At 38.7% G+C, this 22876-nt stretch overlaps 1 protein-coding gene across 2 annotated transcripts in view; it reads right to left on the bottom strand.

Moving 5' to 3' along the window:
• The window catches only part of JADE3 (jade family PHD finger 3), a 124144-nt gene that overhangs the window by 24124 nt on the left and 77144 nt on the right, over window positions 1–22876 (bottom strand). For both annotated transcript variants that reach the window (XM_075539010.1, XM_075539011.1), the window contains exons 4-8: window positions 16597–16754; window positions 13444–13640; window positions 12307–12518; window positions 5755–5922; window positions 848–964 (exon numbers count right to left, since the gene is read on the bottom strand). In XM_075539010.1, the coding sequence (XP_075395125.1) occupies window positions 848–964; window positions 5755–5922; window positions 12307–12518; window positions 13444–13640; window positions 16597–16754 (852 nt within the window). The remainder of the gene's footprint in view (window positions 1–847; window positions 965–5754; window positions 5923–12306; window positions 12519–13443; window positions 13641–16596; window positions 16755–22876) is intronic.

Below are 22876 nucleotides of genomic sequence, written 5' to 3'. Positions count from 1 at the left end.
AAGGAGGGAATGGCATTGAGACTTTAAACACTCAATTTGCAGAAGGCTATGGTTGGCAGGAGAAGCCACCAACTCACTTGCAGGGTCCCCACACGGATCACGTTTCAGGTGACTCCCTCTGAGCATGGTGGAAGGATGTGAATAGCCTTGCCGTCAGAAAGAGCACTGCAAACTCACTCATGGTAGCTGTCATGAGGTTAACATGTAACACCCTATCATGTGGATCTGTCTTTTGACCCATTGTAAGTTCGTTTCAGTTAAAAAATTTTCTGCTTTCTTTTCGATTGAATTTTTTCTTTATTTTGTCTTGTTATGTTATGCTCCTGTTTGTGTTCTGTATGATTTTCTGTATATGAAATCCAGGATAGGCAAATCTATCGAGACGGTAACTGGATTAATAATTACCTAGGCCCATGGCAGGGGAGGTTGGGGGGTGGTGGAAACAGGGAGCTAACAACAACGAGTACGAGAAGACAATGCTGTGAAATTTATTGTAGTGAAGACTGTGCAACTCTTCTTAATATGAATGAATGATTAAATTGTATGAGATGTGAATTATATACTAATAAAACTATTAAAATTAATTGCTAAATATACGGATAACCATACCCCCCCCCCCCACCAACCACCCATAAGAGTTACTACTGAAGCTTGGGGTAAAATAAGGTTTAAGTTTGAGTCCAGAAACTGCAGAAAAAGAAAGTAGTTCTAGAAATGGTCTGTATAATGATAGAAGTGAGCAGGTAGCCTTCAGAGTGACTTCTTGGCTGTTAGGGCATCTTCCCTTACAGAGCACATCTGGTCACTCTGGTATTAGCTCACTCCACTACTTCTCACAGAGACTTACCTGAATACAAGCACCTGTCTTCACCTTACATAGGCTGCAAACTAGGGCCCAACGACTGGGTGGGATGTGAGAGATCTTGGTAATTGGTTCCATTCTTTCAGGTGAGGCAATGTGGACCTATAAATAAAACACCACTGTAAGGCACTGAGGCATTACAGACGTACATTTCAAAAACCATAAATGATGTTATGTGAAGTTCAGAACATCAAAGCCATGAGGTGAACCACCTCTCTTAGTGTTAATATGGAAACAAGAACAAATAAATAAAACGCACTGCTAATATCTTCCATCATTTTCATAATCATTCATAAATGTTTCCTACATAAGTAAATTGGTATTTATTTCTTTTAGAATCTGTTCTTCCAGTATGAGAATATAATACAATTTATTTGTACATTTCCTTATTTATTGGATTGAGTATTTGGATTTTTTTCAAGCTTTTGGCTAAGATAAATACCATGAACATTTCTGCATAAGCCTTTTTTAATTTAATATTTTCATTTCTTTTAAAAAATAAAAAATCTTTTCATTTCTTTTGAGTATATAATTCAATTCCCAGAAGTGCTGATTGTATATGTTTAATTTTAAATACCAAGATTTTGTACACTGATTTTACCATTTTATATTGCTATTAAGAAAATGTGGGAATTCTGTAGCTTAGTTGTAATGAAGAGTGCATCGGATAATGTATTATTGCAGATGCACTTAGTTTAAAATGTAGCACCTTATTATTTTGATCCCCTTTTTTGACCTATTTTATCTTTGTCCTAGTTTTTAATAGTTTTGCTTTCTTTTCAATTGAGGTTTTTCTTTGTTATTCTTAGTCTTTTTGTTGTTTTTTGGGGGGAGGGCATGTTTTTTAAATATGAACTCCAGGATTTGTAAATCTATAGAGACAGTAACTGTATTAGTGGTTTCTCGGGAATATGGCAGGGGAGGTTCAGGGGGGAAATGGGAGCTAACGATGAGTACAAGAAAAAAGAAAATGTTCTCAAAATTGATTGTATAACTCTTCATTATGATTGAACTATATTCATGAATATGTGAATTATATATAAATAAAGCCATTAAAATGTGGGAATTCTGGTTGCTCCATACTATTGCCATCATTTGGTATTTTAGTTTTTCCACAGATTTTTATTTTGTGGCTGTTGTTGAGTATATGTGTACTGCAAAATACCCACTAAGTCAAGTTTCTACAAGTTCAATGTAGTGACACTGCTTATATTCCTCAAGTTGTACATTCTCTCTTTCTGAATCATTCCTCTCTCATTAACATGAACTTACTGCCCATTAAGAATATTGAATATACCACGGACTGCCCAAAGAACCAACAAAACTGTCTTGGCAGAAGTACAGTCAGAATAATTCTTAAAAGTGAGGAAGGATGAGACTCTCCCTCATGTACTTTAGCCATGTTTATCACGAGGGACAAGATCCTGGGACAGGACATCATGCTCGGTAAAGTAGAGGGCCAGTGAGGAAGCAGACCCTCAATACGACAGAGGGGCCACAATGGGCACAAGCATGGCAACAGGTGCAGGACTAATGTTTTGGAGCCAATTCAAACCAACTAGAATACATCTAACAACCAAGGTTCCAATCTAATCTTGCCATTGCTGTTGTTGATCTGACCCCAGATAGAGAGTTCTTAAAGGGGCATAATGATCCAGGCAGAAATAAAACTTCAGAGGATATTTTTGGTTTAAAATTTAAAAATTATCTTAGGGCAATTGTACATGAGTACATGACAATTTGAAATTGTTATGCATTTTCCCTCTTTTGATTAAGATTCTTCTATAGAATCTTTGATCAAAATGTTGAGTAGTGGCAACTGGGCACCATCCAGTTCTTATGGTTTTGTGGCAGAGGAGGAAATTGTTCATGGAAACAACGAGCCACACACAATATATCCTCTTCCTCCTCCGAATTCGCCTTCCTCTGTTGTTTCAGGTGAAGAGATCAATTGTGCCATTCTATGGGCACTGGTAAGCGTTTCAGATTCCAGGCACTAAACAACAAACTAGGAGGTAGAACAGAAGCACTACACATGTTATTTGGCCTATTAACTGGAATGTCCCATGAATCTATTGGCCATAAACCTCCAAACTAAGAAACCAAATCCCAGGATGGCTTTGGCTGTACAGATGCAATCTCAACAGCTACTCTTGTGGCTGTTGTAAATATATCTATAACTTTTGCCAATCCTATTCTTACAGGTGTACAACTTAAAACAATTACAATAATTGGTTGTACAACTCTTCCCCTATCAATGTGCTATTTTCCTCACTGTTAACCCTAACATCCGTCCCTCTTTCACCTGTGGTAATCTTAATACACTTTGTTCTCTATACAATTGCCTTTTCTTATCCCTTTGTTATTGACTTATTCCACACAATTATGCTGGAAGACTAAGCATGATGTCTTCCAGCCTCAACCATATTATGGCACGAATCAAGACTTCATTTCTCCTATGGGTTGAACAGTATTCCATTGTATGGATGCAGCACATTTTGTCTTACCTATGCATCTGTTGATGAGCATTGAGGTTGCGTTGAGTTTTGCCCACTGTAAAGAGTACCATACATAAAGAGTGCTATAACGGACACTAGTACACAAGTCTCTCTTCGAGTCTCCTCTTTCTAGTCTTTGGGGTATATACTTAGAAGTGGAATTGCCGGGTCATATGGGAGTGCTCTTTTCAGTTTCTTGATGAACCACAGCACTATTTAAATTGCATTTTTACCAGCAATGGATAAGAGTTCCAATTTCCCCACATCTTTCCCAGCTATACTATGGGAAGTGAAAGTATCTCTCTTATGGTTTTGATTTACATCTTTTTGGTGGTGACTGGGAGCCCTGGTGGCACAGTGGTTCCATGTTGGGCTGCTCACGACACCAGGTCAGCAGTTCAAAACCACCAGTCCCTCTGCAGAGGAAAGTTATACTTTCTTTGGTGAAATGTCTATCCAAATCCTTTGCTCATTTCATGACAGTTATACTATTATATTTATCTCTATATGATTATATATATAATCAGATTCATGTTGATTATATGATTTCAAGATATTCACCCAGTTGGTAGTTTGTCTTTTCACTTTTGGAACTAGCTACCACTTAACTCTATCATCAGCTTACCCTACCTTCCTCAGTTTAAGTAACTTTAAAGTAGAATGTCTTTGGAATAACGATGAGGAGGAGTACTTTTAAAAAGGTAGATTCCCCGCCACCCCCAAATTAAATGGTCAAATAACTGCTGACAAAGAGAGTTTTGATTTTTTTGCAAGTATACCGTATATACTCGTGTAGAAGCTGAGTTTTCCAGCACATTTTTAATGGTAAAATTAGGTGCCTCGGCTGATATTTGGGTCGGCATATACTTGAGTATCTATGGCATACATGATTTTCTAATAGGAAAACAGTTTTTAAAAGTGACAGACTGTTGAATAAGTATGGCCAAAGGAATATACGCTTCACCTGTAAGAGGAAATGAACAGTAGAAAGATCAGAGAGATCTTGAATAGTTCATCAGGGAATGCCCCAGCAAGTGAGAAGGCTTCTTTACTTTTAAAGAACTCTTTCAAAGGAACCATGTTCCTCAGACTTTTATGTGCTGTGACAGCCAGCTCGACTAGGTAAGGGGAATTTGCTGTAAGAAACCATCACTGTTTCCAGACAGAAATCTGAGAGGTCATTTTCTAGGTCTATAAGCTGAATATTTTTTTGATTAAAAGATCATTTTATTGGGGACTCACAACAATCCATATATCAATTGTTTCAAGCATATTTCTATTTGAGTCCTTGCTATCAGCTCCTCAAGCTGAATGTTCTTAGTGAGAAAACTACCATGACTCAAAAATTTAAATAAAAGAAACTAAAGAAACCCCAATATGAGTTCTTTTTGCATAAGAATTCAAAAATACCTATCTGGGGCTTTTAGCTTAACTTTGTGAGCTCAATTATTAGCTAGTAACTACTCGAACCTACCTTAACAAAAATAAGGGGAATTTTAGAGGAGAATGAATTATTGATACAAACTAAACTAAACTCTGCCAAACTAAACTCTGCAGTCTTTTTCCTCAGGTAGTTAACAAATTCACTGGCTTGGATGGGGGTTGTGGAGACCGAGTGTGAGTAGAATATGTAAGTAACTAAAAATGGCAGCAATAAGGAGGAGATAAGAATGCCTGAAAGCGTGTTTTAACCAACTTAGTATACATGTACAGTCTGAGAAAATATCAGCAACTTAAGGGACAGCTTAAATGAGGAATGGAGTTTTGAATAACAAAGAAGCACTTAGACAAATGTTGCATCTAAACTCTGAAAAGAGCTTCAGAAATCAAAGGGTACTCATTTTATTTTCGAGAGCCCCAAACTGGACACAACACACACGTAAATGAATTATGGTATTTTCATAATAGAATACTACTTAGCAATAAAAAGGAATGAACCAGTGGTACTCATTACAACATGGAGTGTTGAGTAAGAGAAGCCAGAGAAAGAGTATATGCTGTATGATTCCATTTATAAGAAGTTCAAAAACAGATAAAACTCATCATGATTCTAAAAGCTAAAATGGTGGTTATTTCTGGGGGACAGGGACTGGAAAGTGGGAATGCGGGAGCCTTCTGGGGTACTCTTTGTTTATGTAAGCATTTATGAAACTCTGTACTTAAAAAAATCTGCTGCTTACATTCAGGTCTTCTGTGTCTCCATTCTTATACAAATTTATCAAATATCATTGGTAGTGTTACCTATGAACAAAGCAGCCCAGGTTTAAATATATACCAGTATTCAAGAAGGATCTGAGGGGGTTTAAGTGGCAGGATGAACAGCTTAGAAACATGGGCAGGCATAATGCCAGCGTCAGTATGAGCACTTGACAGCAGACCTGGAGAAATTCTTACCTCTGGAATCCACAGAGAACAGCTAACATGAGCCCATTTATTCCCTGTCCTGGTGGCCTTCATGGCCCCACCTTGGTTTGGACAAAACATACATTGGGGACTAGTGCCCACGACACAGGGGCGACACAACCAGCTGCCTTCTGGTATCTTGAGGATGCCATAGCAAGCCTGGAGGCATGGGAAAGTGGGGTGAGGAAGGAGAATGGTTAACATCTTATATCTATTCTAATACAGTCTGATTGTAGATAAGAGAGGCAAATAATGCTAAACTCACATGTAGGATCTAGTAATGTAAAATAACTCAAAAAGCAACTTTCATCATCCGTTAAAATATCAGCATGTCTTCATCTATGAATATTGGTTTTAAAGATAATAGACTACAAGAAGGAAATACACCCAAAGGCTAGCCCAACTGTTATGAGTGACTGACTTATTGAGTATGTGTGTGTCCCTGCTTGTTTTGTAAAACAACTTCAATGACTATGTACTGTAATCAGTCACTTATTTGTTGAACAACTTCTCCATGCCATGCACTGTTGTAATCAGGGGGGAGAAATTAGAAAAAAAGAACAAAGCTTCAGAGGAGCAATGAGCTAGTGTTTACAAAGCACCTAATGGAGTTACTGTGTATAAAACACACTCAGCAAATCACAACAATCATTTATTTGGATTGAAGAAAAATGAACCTACGACTGAATCTTGAATTAAATGGAATATTACATTAGTCATAATACTCCTCAATGAAATCGGCTTCAAATCATTATGGAATGAAATTTGAAAAATGAATGGTTTCTTGGTCAGGAGAGGAGGGATACAAACTTGGAAAACGTACTAGATTTCCTTTTCACACTCTAACGTTGCCCATTCTTCCCTCTCAATATGAGCGACTAAACCAGGGGACGTGTGACTTCCCATGTGGCCTGGCACACTCTACCACCGACTGACTCACCATAGTAGCTTCAGGGTCCTTCTGGCTCAGGAGATTCACCCTCAACTCATATTCAAGGTATAAGTTACTCATCATGCCCCACACCCAACTAGGTTACTTTCCCAAACTCCTCCTGTCTACATCACAGTGCTTTCTATCTTCCAGTTCCAATTCCTGCACTCACATTACCTACTTTCCCACATCTCCACTGCTCCGATTACTCTCCATAGTGACAACTAGCCTGACCTCCTCCATTCCTACCATAATGGCTCCATCCAAGTTCTCATCCCTTCTTGCTTGGACTGATTTAGTTCTAACTTGTCGTCCTTTGACTCTTCCTCTACACAGCGTCTATGTTCTTCTAAGACAAGGATCTTATGCCATCACACAGTGGCAAACCATCCAGGAACATCTTCGGCCTCTAAATCCAGAATGGAGGCTGGGAAACCACTGCCTGTTTTGTAAAGCCTACAGAGCTAAAAGTGGTTTTCACACTTTAAAAGTACTATGAAAAATAAAACCAAGAATATATGACAGAGACCATCTGGGGACAGCAAAGTCTAAAGTATTTACTCTCTGGCTTTTCAAAGAAAAGACTTGCTGACCACCCACCTAAACTCAGCTGCTCCTGAACTCGCCTTTTCTGCTCGAATGCACCACCACACACAAAACATAAAGCCCTTGCCTCAGACAGGCAGGCTTCCTGGTTTTCCCACAACTCATCTTTCTAATTCTCACCTCCATGTACCTGTTTAAGCAGTCTTTATAGTGTACATTGTCAGCTATTCTTTGTACAGCTAGACCCTGACACATACATCAGGCCCTTCTAAGAACCGTTCTCAGGTGACTGTAGCCCCTTGTACTTTGCCACTCTCTAAATCTCTAATTCCCACTCTCCGAATCCCATTATCACCATAACACTCGATGTGATCTTGCTGACCATGCAAAACACATTGTGCTCTAATCTTGCTGTTGTGTTTTACCTCTTCAGTGAGACTGTGAGGAAAGGACAGGAGGCCATCATCAATTTATCTAGACTGATCCCTATGCTGAGCTCAAGTAGGTGGTTTGGTTATGGGGGTGTCAGCTGCTACTGAACTGGCCTCTGCCTTATGGTGGTGACTCATAGGGCGTTCTTTCATCTTTAAAGTTGCCAAGTCTTTTCTTCTGGGGAGCTGCGGGATGGGTTCAGAACCTCCACCTTTCAGTGAGCAGCTGATCCTAAACTATTTGTACACCTTGATGATTCTGTAGATTAAGTCAACCTAACTCAAGAATTAAAGCTGGGATCTGACTGATCAGGCTGCTCTTATGACAGCAATAATTGGTAAGATTCTTAACTTTTTAAGATTATCCTTCTCTGAAGCCTAGAATTCTTACTAGGAAATAAAAGCAAGCTTCCTCACAAAGATACCACCTCTTTCAGACCAGTATAAGAAAGACTAGTCGTCAGTTCTCAGAATGCCCTTATTTCCTTGTCATTTTACCGACAGAGAACCTGACAGAAAATTGGTCCTTCTGTAGACTAACCTATAGTCATAAAATGATAGAAGCTTGTGTTCTGTGACAGTGGTTCTCAACTTTTTCTTCAGAAAATTGCATACATGCATTTAAATACTTCATATAAAATTTCATGGACTAGCAAAATCAGTGCCCAAACTATATATATGATAGATAAAAGGTATAAGAACATGCACTTTGTGACTTCAGGAAAATTAATTCCGGCATCAATTTCAATATCTGAGCTAAGAATCAGAAAAATTATATATACTTGGAGGGATTTGGTATGGTCCCAAGTTTTAGTTTTTGAATGAAAATTTAAGTTCACTAAAATCTAAAGTCAATGATGTAAACATGTCTTCTAAAGGAATGACCATAATTGTATTACCATAGCTGAAGAACACTGAACATAGTAATGGTGACAGTAAAAAATAAAAATTATGTTTAATAAATCAATATGTCAACCTGTCTCCATTATGTTAAGGAATAAACCAAACTTTCCAAATCATTTAAGTCACACTTCATTCAACAGAGGGAGCTCTAACCCAAATATCTCTTGAGAATCCAAAGAAGCCTGGGATGTTCTCACTTGAGAGTCTCTCATATAAAACTTTGTGGCGCAAATGGCCAGGTTTAATACCTGCTAGCTTATATTCAGCAAGACTTTGGTCAGCTGTTATTGTCACCTCTTTCTATCTGGGAAAGAACATCATTTGTAGTCGTTACTAAGTAAGTTGACAAACAATTAAAATACCTTTGGTGAGAATTATCATGCGCCATTTAATTTTGTGAGTCACAGAATCTTAAAGAACACCCCCATATTCCTTAATGTTTTATCCCATAGGTAAAGGGAAAATAGAAAATATATATAGATGTCTTTTTGTACCATTGCCCTCAAAGCTACTAAAAGCTCACATATCCTTTGTCTGAAACCCTTAGTAAGAGGAACATTAGATTAAAAACTGTTTGGCTTTTAGGTAGTACCAAAGTATATATGGTAGTATATATGAAGGGGTACCCCCACAAAAAAAAACAGGGAAAAAGCTTTGCTGGGAAGAGCTTTTGTAGTACACATTCCCAACCCCACTCTCTGGTTAGGGCAGCATCCAGCAACTCACTCCAAGGTAGCACATCCAGGGCATTGCCTGGGAAGGTTCTCTCTGGTCAGAGAATTTTTTCATAAAAGTAATTTTGCTTGAACCACGTTTTTTTGTGATGGCTGATTTAAGAGAACAATGTCACTGTGGCTGTGAAATTTTGTTTCCTGATCAGGAAAAATGCCATAGAAACTGCTGTGGTGTTGAGCACAGCTTCCAAGGACAGCGCTCTGGGAAAAACCCAAGTCTATGAGTGACTTTTCTCATTTCACAAGAGCTGAAATGTCAATGGAAAACCTCATTCTGGACGTCTGTCAACTTCCCAGAGACAAAAATATCGACAAAATTCATGTACTGTGCTCCAAGACCAATGATAGACCACTGAAGAGAGGGGGAAGTTATCTGACTAAATTGGAACTCAGTTCGGCGAATTTTAATGGAAGATTTGGGAATGAGAGGTCGCTGCGAAATTGTGCCTTGGGTTCTGACTGACCAGGAAAAAGAGTGTCTCGTGCGAGCACGCTGTACTTTCAAATAAAAGTTCCAAAGTGACCCAGACGTTTTTCCCCTAAGGTCATTAATGGTGATGAGACATGGTGCTAGTCTTATGACCCGGAAATCTAACATCCATCAGGCCAGTGGAAGATGCCATTGTCACCTCACCCCCTAAAAGTTCATCAAATGAAATCAAAGATCAAGATAATGCTGTTTTTTTAATAAATGTGAGGGGAATAGTATATTTGGAGTTCATTCTACCAGGTCAAACTGTTAATAAAGCTTTCTATTGAGAGGTTCTGAAAAGATTGTGTAACTGTGTGGCAAAAATGCTTTATTTGTGGCAGATAGGGGGCTAGTTTTGTCACCACTCACGCAACCATCTCAGTGCGTCAGTTTTTGGCAAAAAAACAGCATGCCTCTCTGCCCCATTAACCTTACTCACCTGACCTCGCTCCTTGTGACTTCTTTTTGTTTTTATGACTGAAGAGGGACATGAAAGGACAGCAATTTGACAACTTAAAAGAGGTGAAGAAAAAATGAGGGAGGTGCTGTCACACATCCAAACAGATGAGTTTGAAAAACATTTCCAAGAATGGAATCACAGATTTAACAAATGTATCAAGTGTAATGGAGAGTACTTTAAAGATGATAAGGTTGTTTTGTAAAAAAAAATTAAATACATAGCTTCAAAAAAATTCCATTTTTTGGTACCCCCTCATACGTGTATATATATACATACTAAAGTATATATGGTAGATTATCTAACCCTCCAATAAGATCAGGGGGAAGCACCATATAATCAAACATGTTAATATATTTCTTAGAAAAACAGTATTTATAGAAAATGGAATAAAGGCTATAAACACTATCAGATTAAATGAGTTCTGGTAGTATCCTTGAATTATCTTTAGCATTAAATTTAAGCAAAAGTGTTTAAGAACTTTTATAATTTTGGAATTAAAGAAAAGGAACTTGGACCTGCTGTCAGATACTTAAGTTCATACTGAATCTTGAAAATTGATTACTTTAAAAGACACAGGAATTTCATTGGTCAGAGAATAATTTAAGTATCATTTACATACAAAAGTGGCCTATGGAATTAAAAGTTTTAAGCCTTAGTTCCTCTGTCTCCTACCTATGTTGTCTATCTAACCAATCTAGTTATTCTGTAAGCATAATAATCTTTTGAAAACACACAAGTCCGATCTGTTTGAGTTAATGGGACAAAATCACAGCTCCTTTGTTAGCAATGTGTCTTCATAGTTGTCCCTCTCTACCGCTTTCCTATCCTATCCACTATACTTTTTAGTTTAGGACCAATGAGAGTTGCCCCTGACATACTTTGCCCACTATCATTACCTTGTAGGAACAAGTTTTCCTCTCTGCTGGAACAAATTGCTATTTTACCTGGTATCTTCTTTTGGCCATTTAAAATTGGGCTTGGATGCCATCCACTGGAAGCTGTCCCTGACCCTATTCCCATGCACTTTCAGAAGCAGGGACTTATGTATCAAAATACTTGGCACAAAACTACTATGCCATATTGGGAGTTCATTAGTCCTTACTCCAGACTATGATCTACTTGAGGGTAAAGATGTGTCTACCTCTTACTAATTGTTTCCTTAGCATGCAGCACAGTGTGCATACGGCTATTGCTGAATACCACTAAGTATTGGGTTACTTAATGAAATGAATTAAACACACAACAAGCTCAAAAGAGTGAAAGATCATTCTGGATAGGGGAGCTCTAAAAGGATCTGAAGTAGATCTTGGAAGAGATGTAGATCTGGGGGAGCTGGAGGTGGGAGAAGACTTTTTAAACTGACGTGAGGTTGAGCCATGTTGACAAGAGAGGAATCTTTGCTACTGGACATTTAGAACCTTGTTTAGCTAGAGCATAGGGATTGTGGAGGGAAAGAAGAGCTAAAAAGAATATTGATCTCATTATCATGACTATTGTTAAGTAAAAGGTCAATGTGGTAGAAATGATAATAACTAGCCATGAAAGTTTAGATACATCATTTCATCTCTCCTGGTATTATCCATAAATTTAGGGAGCTGAACAGTCCTTTACAGTCCTAAAAGTCTATGCTCTTTCAAAGTGGATTAGACATAGCTTCCTGAGAATGATACATTTAGAGAATGGGGGAACCAGGATAAGGAGTTCACATTTCCATTTGATGAAGTAAAAACTCATCATGGGTCTAAGCTGATGAAGTAACAGGGTAGTAAAGGCTGAGGAGAGACACCCAGGGGCAGTAAAAAGTACACTGGAGAAGGCATTATCATTGGTCTGGGCATAAAGTGACACAATAAAAACCCGGGCTTATGTCTGCTCTGGAGTGAAATTAGCGGTATGTCACCTTGAGGATCATAAAAATTATTTCTAGAGGAAAAACTCTTAAGAACAACCAAGACAAATCTTTTTTCTTTTCACACTGAAATGCAAGTGATAGCCAGGCATGGAGTTCATTACTGAGCTTCAGAAAGCCCGACTATAGGGAGGTAGTGGTCTCCAACCTCACTAACCTGATGTACACAGATGTTACACTTATCACAGAATACCATATCATTTCCTTCTTCACTGTCTGGAGACCGGCATACATCACAAATTACATCTTCATCATACTCTATCCCTAGCCCTTCCTCTGTATTAATAGCATGATTCATTTTTTCATGGCAAAGGCATTCCAGGGCTTCCATTGTCTTTTCCATAAGAGTCTCATCAATTGTTCCATAACCTGCACAAAAATATAAACAATCAATCAACCCATAAGTCAGCCATCATTCCCATATCACCTACTGTGATAGATAATCTTGCTGCCTTGACAAAGAATGGAAGGGCCATGGTTTATCCCCATAGCAGTTCTTAGCTACTTCTAGTGAGTTGTAGAGTTGTTATGCAATTCTCAAAAAATACAGCAAGCACACATAATAAAGTTAAAGTCAATGTATACCAACAGTCCTAGAAGATGCTGGGGTTAAAGGAAACTCACTTTATATTTGCACACACCTCCTTTTGATAGGTCTTCATTCTGAGCAACGTGTAGGGCTAACATTCCTGTGGAAGTATGGGTGGTTTCTATGTCTATTTGATGTAGGGTAATGGATATATTTTTCTCTTTTTTCAATAATTTCTTGTTTTCAGTCATCATTAGTCCTATGAGGCTTAGTGGGTTCTCCCTCTCCTTTGTTTTCTTAATTTGGAGAATTTTTCCCTTGTGGTGAAACAACAATTTGTCATTTGTGGTGGCGCCGAAGTTCCATTAGGTGGAGATGGCAAACCGCTGGCAGAAGTGCCTCTACTTTTACCCTACTCACTGACCAGAGTGCTCATCAGGGCTCAGCCAGGAACCAGCCTCAGAATCTTTCTCAACCAAAAGTCCAATCAGCCGGAAACACGCTTAAACTTGGGAAGCAACCTTGTGAAACCTACTTGCCATTCCTGATCTGTGCTGTTCACCATGAATGAGAAGAGAACAGATTAAAATGTGATTGCTCTTTTTCAATATATTTATGCATCTTAAGAATGACTAAGATCAAAGAAAATTAAAAGAGAAGAAAGTAAAATATGAAAGCAATTTAAATGGTCCTGACAACTTAAAAAGAAAAATGGAAAGAAATCATAAGTTTAATTGAAGCACACCTACTTATGAGAAAACATACCCATTTCTCTAAGGATTCTATTCACATCTCGAAGCCAGTAGAGGTCCATGTCATCTAGGTCATATCGGCATACAGCTGTTGCCATTTCTAGGACACTGACAAAGCCAGGTTCCGAGGGCTCTGGGCGGGCGGAGTGAATGTACTTCCGGGGCTGAATGAAGCAAATACTCTCTACTCTCTCATGTAGACCTATAATCCTAGAAAAAAGAAGGACATCGAGAAGAATGAACAAAAGACAGATTCTAGGGACTGACAGGATGGGCCCAACAGCACTCAGGCTGTGCAGTGGCGTTGGACACTTGTCCTTTCCACTCGGGGAAACTTCCTGGTTTACCCTCTGGCACCTATGCTAGATTCTCTTCTAAAAGAACATAATTATGAAAACTGTATAGTTTTTGTCATCTATTGTGAATTTTCTGATTGCTAACAATTTACTTAATTCACTCTCATGTAGCCTGGGTCCCAGGCCCCACTGCCATTCATTCTTAAAAGATTTTATATTCCTTTAAAAAGATTTAAAATGGGTTTGTTGGCATATAATTCACATATCATATAATGGTTCAAATATATATTAAACAGAGTTGTGTGATCATTACCATAATCAATATTTGAATATTTTTCTTAGCTCCCAATTTTCCCTCAACTTCCCCTGCCATGCCCCTAAGTATTATTAAGTCAGTTACTATCACTATAGATTTATCTATCCTGGATTTCATATACAGAAAATCATACAAAACACAAACGGGAAGCAAAAAAATTCCACAACAGTTAAAAAAAAAAACAAAAGAGAAAAACCTCAGTAGAAAACAAAGTAGAAAATAATTAAAACTGTAACAACTTTCAAAAGGGGTCAAAAGAGAGATCCCACGATGAGGTGTTACAGTTTAACCTAACTGAAGCAGCCGTAATCGACTTCGCAGTGCTCTCTGACAATGATATGCAGATCTCTAGACTACAGTCAGAGGCCTAATCCTTACGGGGAACTGCAAATGGATTTTGGGGTTCCACCGTCATCCAGAGCCTTCTGCAAATGAGGGGTTCAGAATTCAAGCTCTGATACTATTCCTGGCCTCCAGATTTTAATTTTATTACTTATAATCCTTATATCATTTTCTTAAAAGTTCTTCCTAGTAAGTCCCTCAATCGCCCCGTGCCTTTCAAGAAAATCTATTAAAACTATCCCCTGAGAGTTCCTCAAACAGTCCCCATAGCTTCTTTTTGCCCACAAATAACTTTTTATTGTGAATTAGGAGGGGGTTTACATAACAGAGCATAATTTTTGCATTCAACAACTTAAACTTATCAAACCTCCCAATGACCTGCCCTTTTCCTCCCACGCTTTCGGTTCATGGTGCTTGCCTCTCTGTGGCAGGACATTATCCTTCCCCTTCACCTAAGTTAATGCCTCTAACCTAATCTCCCTTCCTCCGACCTCTAGTAAGAAAAACAATTCATTCTTCAATGATGCATACACAGGATTCCACTGTGTGTACGTACAAAAGCTAAATTACTCATTCTTCCATGATGGGTATTTAGGTTGGTGTTCTTGTAAAATTGTGAATAGTGCTGCAATGACCACGGATGTGCATATATCTGTTCGCGCTATGTTCTTTATTTCTGATTGGTCTACACCAAGGAGTGCTATTGCTGGGCCACATGATAATTCTATTCCCAATTGTTTGAGGAAGTGCTAGGAACAGACATTTAACCAAAGCGGATATAGGCATACCAAATAGGAAAGCCCTGCTCAAAAAAAGGCTTAAGATGAGATCTTAGTTAAAAGACCAGTTTGGAGTAACTTAGGATATAAATCCTAAAGAAGTAAGCCTGAATTTATATAGCACATAAAAAATATTAATTGAACTCCTCTGACTTTGGCAATTTGATCAAGGACATAAAGTCTAATTCTTCATCAATGTTCTAATTTCCTTTCCAACCAGAGACTTAACTTTTAAGATACTCTACAACCTTAAGAAACTTAAAATCATAAGACCTCATTTGAGCCTAGCACAATTCTTCCAGCCAAGGATAGATACAATGAACACTTGCAATTGAGGAGCCTAAACCTAACTCAAACCCAACGTGTCGAGCTGATTTCAACTCACCACAACAGAGTGGAACTGAGGTTTTAAAAATCTTTATGGGAACAGCCAAGCTTCGTCTTTCTTCTGTGGAGCAACTTGTCGGGTCAAACTTGTAGCTAGCAGCTAAATGTGTATTGAACTACATCGCCAGGGCTCCTTTTGAGGAGATGAGGTATGCTGCATCATTAAGCTTCTAACACGGCTGACCAATGTTGAAAGCCAAGAGGGGCATCCGAGCAGCTTGACAAAAGTAGAAAGTTTTCTAACAAACCAGGAAATACGATGAGAATATGCTACAGCAATTGTTCTCAAAGTATTATACTTGGACTAGTAGCATAAACATTTTGCAGTAATTTGTTTAAAGGAAACCAAGCCCATTGCTGTCAGAGGCATAGTGGGGTTAAGGACTTTGGTTGCTAATCAAAATGTTGGCATTTCAAATCCACTAACCACTCCGAGTACGGTCTACTTCTGTAGAGAGCTTCACAGCTTTGGAAACCCTAAGGATCAGTTTTATACTGTCATAAAAGATCACGAGTTGTAATTGATTCATAATGGGTTTGGTTTGATCAAGTTCTTATATGATGCTACTTGTCTAGGTATTTTATTTCATACCAGCTTTGTGCTTGTAATACCAAGTCTCCTAAATTTCAGTGCTCATTGTAGCTACTCTTGGCTCAGCAATATAGAATATTCTGTTGTGACTTACAGGGTTTTTCATTGGTTAAATTTCAGAAGTTAAGATTCTCAGGCCTTTGTTCTTAGTCTTAGCCTGGAAGTTCCACTGAAACCATACCACCATGGGTAATCTTGCTGGTATTTTAAATGCTGTGGCATAACTTACAGAATGAAACTTAACACAACTCACAACAGTATGATATATTTACAGATGGATGGTAGACTGGCCCTATCTTAGTCTGGTGTAATTTGCCACTAGTCTGAGTGAATATGGGAATATAAACTTTATATTCCAAATGTATAATTAAACACTCAAAGTTTCTTCCCAAGCAACACACAGATAACCACAAGAGCATTCATTCCATAAGTCAAATATGGAAGCATGAAATACCTGACAGAAGGCTCTGGGAGACTATCTGGATTTGCTGGTACCTGAACTCCCTTTTCCCATTCTTCCTTCCACGTATCCGAAAAGATGTAATAGCTGTCAGGATCAAGGTAATGCGAATCAGGAACTTTCATTGCACTGATGAGGTCCTTCCGAAATACCTGGGAAGACATTACAAATATTCTGAGAAATCAACTAGGGGACTAATATCACTTAATATTCTTTCAAAAAAGGCCATTCCTACCCCTTCTTTACCATGAGTAAGAAAAATGTATTTTACTTCCTAAACAGGTTTTTAAAAAAAAGAGTTTGAAGTACTGTTAGAGAAGCCAACTTCTTCTGGACTTACAAAAGCTTAATGTGTCCTACCTGAAATAATTTCTTGGGATTCTTGAATTTAAACCAGCAATACAAGTTACTCTAAAACAGTTTGCATAAAAACCAACAATTTACTCTGTGAAATGAAAAAGTATTGACTCCTTACTTATGATTGTCTTAGCTATCACATTATTTTTGGTGATTAGTAGGGGTTTTATATCAGATCATCATTCTTGAATTCACCATTTTATTATTATTTTTTTAAAAAATCACTTTATTGGGGGCTCTTACAGCTCTTATAACAATCCATCTATCCATTGCATCAAGCACATTTGTACATATGTTGCCACCATCATTTTAAAAATTGTTTTATTAGGGGCTCATACAACTCTTATCACAATCCATACAAACATCAATTATGTAAAGCACATTTATACATTCATTGCCCTCATCATTCTCAAAACATTTGCTCTCCACTTAAGCCCCTGGCTTCAGCTCCTCAGTTTTCCCCTCCCTTCCCGCTCCCCTCTACCACCATCATTTTCTAAACTTTTCCTTTCTGTTTGAGCCCTTGATATTAGCTCTTCACCTCTCCTTCCCACCCTTGATAAATTATACATGATTTTTTCATATCTTACACTGACAATTGTCTCTCCACCCATATTTCTGTTGCTCTTCCCCTTGGACAAGGGAGTTAATATGTCGCGCATTACAATTGATCCCCCCTTTCCTCCCCATACTTCCCCCCTACCTTCTTGGTATCACTACTCCCATTTCTGTTCCAGAGGGGTTTATCTACTCTGATTATGTGGGTTCAAGAGCCCTTGTCTGTACTGGTATACATGCTCTGGTCTAGACGGATTTGTAAGGTAGAGCTGGGTCATGACAGTTGGGGGAGGAAGCATTAAAGAACTAGAGGAATGTTGTCTGTTCCCTTGGTGCTGTCTTGCACCTTGGCTGACTTGTCCCTTCCTTGTGACCATTCTGTGATAAGATGTCCAATGTCTACAGATGAATTTGGGGTCTCCACTACGACCTCCTGGTTCTCAACAATATGATTATTTGTTTTCGGTTTTCTGATGCCTGTTACCTGATCCCGTCAACACCTTGTGATCACACAGGCTGATATGTTTCTTCCACATAGGCTTTGTTGCTTCTATGCTAGATGGCTGCTTGTTTACCTTCAAGCCTTTAAGACCCCAGATGCTATATCTTTTGATAGTCAGGCACCATCCACTTTCTTCACTACATTTGCTTATGCATTCATTTGTCTTCAGTGATCATGTCAGGAGGGTGAGCATCACAGAAAGCCATGTTGTTAGAGCAAAGTGTTCTTGCGTCGATGGAGGGCTTGAGCCAGAGGTCCAAAGTCTGCCCACTTCCTCAATATGTTGCCATATAAATATATGTACATATGTAAATATATTTATATATATGAGGATGTGGAAATGGATCTATGTGCATATATGCATAGGTTTAGTATTAAGGTAGCAGATGGACATTGGGCCTCCACTCAAGTACTCCCTCAATGCAAGAACACTTTGTTCTATTAAACTGGCATTCCATGATGCTCACCTCTTCTATATGATCGCTGAAGACAAATGGGTGCATAAGCAAATGTAGTGAAGAAAGCTGATGGTGGCTGGCTATCAAAAGATATAGCTAGCGCCTGGAGTCTTAAAGGCTTGAGGGTAAACAAGTGGTCATCTAGCTCAGAAGCAACAAAGCCCACATGGAAGAAACATACCAACCTGTGTAATCATGAGGTGTCAAAGGGATCAGGTATTAGGCATCATCAGAACAAAAAATCTTATCATTGTGAATAAGTGGGAGTGCGGAATGGAGACTCAAAGCCCATCTGTAGGCAATTGGACATCCCCTTATGAAAGGGTCGCGGGGAGGAGACGAACCAGTCAGGGTGCCCTGTAGCAATGATGAAACATACAACTTTCCTCTAGTTCCTAAATGCTTCCTCCCACCCCACTATCATGATCCCAATTCTACCTTACAAATCTGGCTAGACAAGAGGTTGTACACTGGAACAGATAGGAACTGGAAACACAGGGGATCCAGGGAAGGTGATCCCTTCAGGGTCAGTGGTGAGAGTGGCGATACTGGGAGGGTAGAGGGAGGGTGGGGTGGAAAGGGGGAACCAATTACGAGGACCTACATATTACCTCTTCCCTGGGGGATGGACAACAGAAAAGTGGGTGAAGGGAGATGTTGGACAGTGTAAGATATGACAAAATAATAATTTACAAATTTATCAAGGGTTCATGAGGGAAGGGGAGTGGGGAGGGAGGGAGGGAGGGGGGAAATGAGGAGCTGATGCCAGGGGCCTAAGTGGAGAGCAAAAGTTTTAAAAATGATGAGGGCAATGTATGTACTGATGTATGTATGGATCGTGATAAGAGTTGTATGTGGTCCTAATAAAATCATTTAAAAATAAATATATGTACATAGGCCAACATCTCCATTTTTATGAATATATTTACATGTGTACACAACTGTGTTTTTACCTCTATCAATGGTTTTGCTTCCTAGATATTTCTTGTTTCCTTTTACCTTCCTCCTGCCACTATCATGTTCATCCTTCATTTGCCAGTAATTCCTCTCAGCTAGATTACTGTTGTTCCAATACAACCAGGGTCCCACCGCCCCCCTCATCATTGATTTTATTTCCCTAGTTGTTCTCCTGTCCATGGCATTGTTTGCTTCCTCCTGTCCCCAAGTCCTCCAGGAACCGCTGGTCCCGTTGCTTTCTCTTCAGTTTTGTTTCTTGTGCCTATCTTATATAGGCAGACAAAGCAGCAAGAATGAAGACAAAACAAAAAGAAAACAAAAGATTGAGGGGATAAATGAAAAATTGAAAGAAAAAAATCTACACATATTTCCAGGTGTGTCGTCTGACCTTTATGACTATCTCCCCATCGGTACTGGGGAGCTCCGGGTACTGCCCCTCCTAGCCTGAAGTCTATTTTCGGGGTTCCTCTCGGGCTTCATGGCTTTGCTCCCATTGCTGATCTGTCATGCTTGCTTCTTGGTTCGCCCCACTGTGGGGGGTGTGGGGAGTGGTCCAGACCGGGATCATTCCCCAGAGTGTCCCCTGTATTGTCCTTTGAAGTGGCATTCACTATTTTAAACATTTGATCAACCCTCCCAATGGCTTGTTCTATTTGGCATCCCCAATTTCTCATGCCCTTCACAAAAGTTAACACTTATCTAGTCTATAGCCAAGGGGTTGGCCAACTGGGGCTCAAGTGTCATATGCGGCACTTTCTATACGAACACAAGTGTCTGAAGTACAATTGAAAAAATTTAAGGATATTATTCAAATAATGGTGATTTCATTTGTTTGTTGGCTCTCTAATACTTTTTACACTGTCGTGAGGGGCAGGGTTGGCTCTTCCACCTCAAAGGTTTGCCGACCCTGCTCTAGCCTATTGATTCCCCCCTTTCACCTTGTCCCTCCCACGCTTGGTAACCATCAGTCTGTTTCTTATGGTATGAAAACCTTTTCTTGATTGATTTCTTTTTTTTTTTTTTGGCTAAAAATGGTCTCATACAATATTTGCCCTCGGTTTGTGCTCTATTCTTTATTTCTATAGGATATATACTCTTAAAAAATTCACTGCCATCCAGTAAATGCTGAATCATAGTGACCCTCTGTGGGTTTCTGAGACTGTAATCATTTAGGGGAGTAGAAAGTCTAGTCTTTCTCTTGCAGAGCTGCTGGTGGTTTTGAACTGCTGACCATGTGGAACACAGCCTAATGCATAACCACTATACCACCAAGGCTCCAGGGTACATACTAGGCAGTACTATTGCTGGGTGTGGTCATTAGATAATTTTAAATCAACTTGAAGATATAGGAAAGTGTAGGAATATAGTTAAACTTGACAACTTCTCCCCCATCATACCTCCAAGAAACCATTAATCCAGTTACTGTCTTTATAGATTTGTGTGTTAATTTTTATTATAGGCTTCTTCAGTATTTATGGAGCTGATCTTATCTATTTTCTTCTTAGCTATACCAATATGGTATGTGATAAGAGATTTTCTAATACTGAAATAAACGTACTTCTAGAATGAATGCCAGTTCGTCATAGCATATTTTTAATGTGCTATTGTCTCCTGTTTGCTAACATTTAGTATTTTAATCATATTAACAAGTGCTATTAACCTATAGTTTTCTTCTTTAGGTACTGTATTTATCAGAATAATTTGAGGATTATTTGAATTATCTATCCCTTGTAAAACCATCTGGAGCTGGTGCTTTTTTCTGTGGGGTAGTTACTTAATATTTTTCTCTCATTTCTTCTATGAAATTGGTCAATTTCAATTTCCTGTTTCTGATAGGGTCAATTTTGGTAATCTCTATTTCCATATGAAAGTATCCATTTTACATGAATGTTTCTAATGTACTTGCATAGAAGCCTGCAAAGTACAGGCAGTCCCACTTTGGATAGCATGGCATCATAAAAAGTATGGTCCAGATGAACCCCTGGGGTCAGTGGTGAGAGTGCTGATATTGGGAAGGTGGCGGGAAGGTGAGGGAGAAAGGGGGAACAGATTACAAGGTGTACATATAACCTCCTCCCTGGGGGATGGACAGCAGAGAAGTGGGTGAGGGAGATGTCGGCTGGTGTAAGATATGATAAAATACTAATAATTTATAAATTATCAAGGGTTCAGCAGGAGAGGGGAGCGGGGAGGGAGGGGAAAAATGAGGAGTTGATACCAAGGGCAGGTGTTTTGAGAATGATGAGGCAACATATGTATGAATGTGCTGGACACAAATGATGTATATACAGATTGTGAAAAGAGTTGTATGAGCCCCAAATAAAATGATTAAAAAAAGTATCGTCCATGTTGGCACAATAAAAAATTATCTTAGTAATTACTGAAAATTTGATTTAGAATATTTATACATTTTTGTTAAAACATTAGAAACTTTCTTACTGTTGGCTTTAAATGTATAGGGAAGCAAAAAAATAACAAAACCAGTATTTATTTAGTACACTAATTTAAAACATTAGAAAACATTGAAAGCATTAGAAATCTTAAGAATTAGAGGTCTTTGTTTCTCTTAAAAACGAAAACAACAACCAAAAGCAACTTCCAAAAACCAACGTATCAAGTGTAGGCTGCTGTTAAGTTCCAGGGTATATGCCTACCAGTGGAATTGCTGGATCGTACAGTAATTCTAGGGAGCTCGGGTGGCATAGTGGTTATATTTGAGCTACTAACCACAAAGTCAGCAGTCTGAAATCCACAGTGGCTCCCATGGGTGAAAGAGGAGGCTTTCTACTCCCATAAATAATCACGGTCTCGGAAACCCACAGGGGCAGTTCTATCCTCTCCTAGGGTTTCTATGTGTCAGCATCAACTCAATGGCAATGAGTTTGGATTTTGGATTTGGTAGTTCTACTTTTAGTTTTTTGGGACACCCCCACTGGTTTCCATAACAGCTATACCATTTTGTATTTCCACCAGCAAAGGCCCCAATTTTCCCACACCTCATCAATATTTGTATTTTCCTGAGCTATCCTCAAATCTAAACCAAAACTCACTGCCCAAGTCTATGCTGACTCATAGGGTTGCTATAATTCAAAAAAAACTTAATAGCAACTTAAAATTAATGAGTTTTATCTTTGAGGATGTAGTACAAGGAAAGGGCTAGAAGCTTTTTCAATAATTTAAAAGCTTTATGTGCACAAGTAAAGTGATTGTGACAAAGAATTTGTTGAAAGTAGGGTTTGGTGCAATTGTTTCAAAGTGAAGGAAAATTTATATAACATTAAGACATTAAAAGGCAAGTATGACGTATCTGAAGTTGAATGTTCTTTTTTATGTTGGTTTTAAAAAAATCATTTTATTGGGGGCTCATACAATTCTTATCACAAGCCATACATACATCAATTATGTCAAGAACATATGTACATTTGTTGTCATCATTCTCAAA

This window comes from Tenrec ecaudatus, chromosome X, assembly GCF_050624435.1.
Source record: "Tenrec ecaudatus isolate mTenEca1 chromosome X, mTenEca1.hap1, whole genome shotgun sequence".
Lineage (NCBI taxonomy): Eukaryota > Metazoa > Chordata > Mammalia > Afrosoricida > Tenrecidae > Tenrec > Tenrec ecaudatus.
Note: the sequence above shows the minus strand (reverse complement) of the source record. Positions and strands in the feature narration are given on the sequence as shown.